This window comes from Borostomias antarcticus (assembly GCF_949987555.1).
Source record: "Borostomias antarcticus genome assembly, chromosome: 7".
NCBI classification, from domain to species: domain Eukaryota; kingdom Metazoa; phylum Chordata; class Actinopteri; order Stomiiformes; family Stomiidae; genus Borostomias; species Borostomias antarcticus.
This window is the reverse complement of record NC_140240.1, coordinates 21,317,102-21,319,439: the sequence shown is the minus strand read 5'-3', so window position 1 is coordinate 21,319,439 and position 2,338 is coordinate 21,317,102. Positions and strand designations below refer to the sequence as shown.

Genomic DNA, 2,338 nt, shown 5'->3' with positions numbered 1-2,338 from the left:
GGCTTTTTTAGATTGAATACCATTTACTCATCTTGCAGATTTTCCGAGCTCATCCCCTGTGAGCGAAAACCATGCGAGCCCAGGCTTCATGTATAGCACCCCAGCCAGACCAGGTAAGAGTGGCATGTACTGCTGTGGTGTCTACCTGTCTTGTCTTTATTTAGTTTCCCTCCAAATGCCAGAAGCCAAAGCCAACACCATAAAGTTTCCTGCTAATCCCTTTAGGTTTTCAGTTAGCTCTGTGATTGGCTTTTTTAGATTGAATACCATTTACTCATCTTGCAGATTTTCCGAGCTCATCCCCTGTGAGCGAAAACCATGCGAGCCCAGGCTTCATGTATAGCACCCCAGCCAGACCAGGTAAGAGTGGCATGTACTGCTGTGGTGTTGTGATGTCTACCTGTTAATGTCTTAATTTATTTTCCTTCAAATGCCAGAAGCCAAAGCATGCTGCCAACACCATACAGTTTCCTGCTAATCCCTTTCCTTTATCCCTTTTGTTTTTCAGTTAGGTCTGTGATGCCGTCGCCCAATAAAACGGCTCCAGCACCATTGACTCCATGTACCCCTCTACCTAATCGATGCTGCTCTGCAGATGCTGGTATGGGACTACTTCATGTTGCATGCAGGGATATATTTTGAGTTTAATTTAGTTTTATGTCAATGTACTTATAGCCACATCTGTGTTTATCTAGATCTCCAGAGGTCTGTACATCAGCAGTTCTCAGAGATGCGGGAGCAACTCCGTGAGCTTGCACGGACTGTGAGGGAACTGGCCCAGAGCACGCGGCCTGTGGAGTCTGGAGCCCAGGGAGAAGTGCTGGATGTACTGAACCCTGCCCAAACGGACGAGGAGCTGCAGGTCTGTGAGGCCAGGTTGAAGGACCGGGAACATCAGAGGAAGATGGTGAGTGTCTGCAGGGTGGAACTTTGTCTTATTTTTGCAGTGCAGGGAAGGGTACAGTAAGTGACTGTCTTTGTTTTGCAGACACAATACCTAGGTGCCATTGGTGGCAGAGACTTGGCGGACACAGTCCGGCGGGTGCTGTCAGCTGTAGCCACACATGCGGTGTGGAGCGCCTACAGTGTGCACGGGAAGAAGGGGAAGAAGCCACTGAAGAGTATGACACTCTTCAATGTTCTAACACGTAAGAAATGGTTCATATTTTGAATATTTTTTAATACATCGTCTTTGTTCCATGACCGATGTGAATTGAAACCATTACCTTTCTTGATAACTTAAAGGTGCAGTGATGGTCTCCATGCCAAAGGCTACGATGGCGGAGGTGGCCGCCCAGCTGCAGGAGACATTGAAACATGCCCCTGCTAAATGCAGAAGGGTAAGTGATGTCTTTTTTTTTGGTTTCTCCTACCCAGTGACACTGCATGGTTCCAAAGATTGTGTACCACTTTTTTGTGCATGTATGTGCGTTGTGTATTTACGGCCATTTCATTGTGTCTTTAGGTATCTGCAGAAGTCCGCCTGAGCACAGCCCATCCAAGAACAGTCCATCTGAGCACTCCCCAGCATTCTGATGAGGAAGACTTCCCTTCCTAGCTGCCCCCCAGCCCATCTGACGCCCACCCGCAGCCCATCTGAGCACAGCCTGGCATTTTTTTGTAAATAACTTTTTTTTTGTAAATAACTGTTTTTGTATTTATTTATTTTTAAATCCTTTTTGTTTTTAAACTTGTTTATCATGTTGCAGGCCAGACATTGTGTACTTTTTTAATAAAATAAATTGTTCTTGACTGAATGGTGTTGTGTCATAACTTTTGTACCATAATTTTGCTTGCTGCATTGACTATGACATTAATAGGCTCTTTGCACAAGCTCCACTACTTCCTGACACTCTACAGGCGTATTTCTTTCCTGTCCTATACTAGTGGATGGAAGTGATTGATCAGGTGTGCTGCACACCGGATTCATCGCTATTGCTATCCAATAGTATAGGACGGTAAAGAAATATGCCTGTAGAGTTTCAGGAAGTAGTGGAGCTTGTGCAAGGAGCTGATTTGTTTTGTAATGCAAATTATATATGTAGCCAACGGACGTGTAGACCACGTTGCAGCAATGTAACAAAGTAATATATAAACGTGTATACAACGTTGCAGCAATACACATCGAAATCATCACGGAAATCACAACGTTGTGTACACATTGCAGGCACGTTGCAGACACGTTGGACCTGCACGTTGCAGCAACTTGTGTGCAGATACCGCGTTTGCGTTGCATGCACGTTTAACTTGACGTTGAGTGGACCATACAAAAGTCTAAATTGCACGTTTCTGCAACATTGCTGCAACCTGATTGTGTTAGTAGGGATATAGATAAAAT

At 44.9% G+C, this 2,338-nt stretch overlaps 1 protein-coding gene across 1 annotated transcript; it reads left to right on the top strand.

The window, feature by feature from the left end:
- The first annotated feature begins 342 nt into the window (after nt 1-342).
- On the top strand, nt 343-1,569 carry LOC311311477 (uncharacterized protein). Its single transcript, XM_084441202.1, has 5 exons — nt 343-360; nt 696-907; nt 989-1,148; nt 1,246-1,340; nt 1,466-1,569. The coding sequence occupies exons 2-5, from the start codon at nt 731-733 to the stop codon at nt 1,556-1,558; spliced, it is 525 nt and encodes a 174-aa protein (XP_084297328.1). The 5' UTR covers nt 343-360; nt 696-730; the 3' UTR covers nt 1,559-1,569.
- Nucleotides 1,570-2,338: the final 769 nt, after the last annotated feature.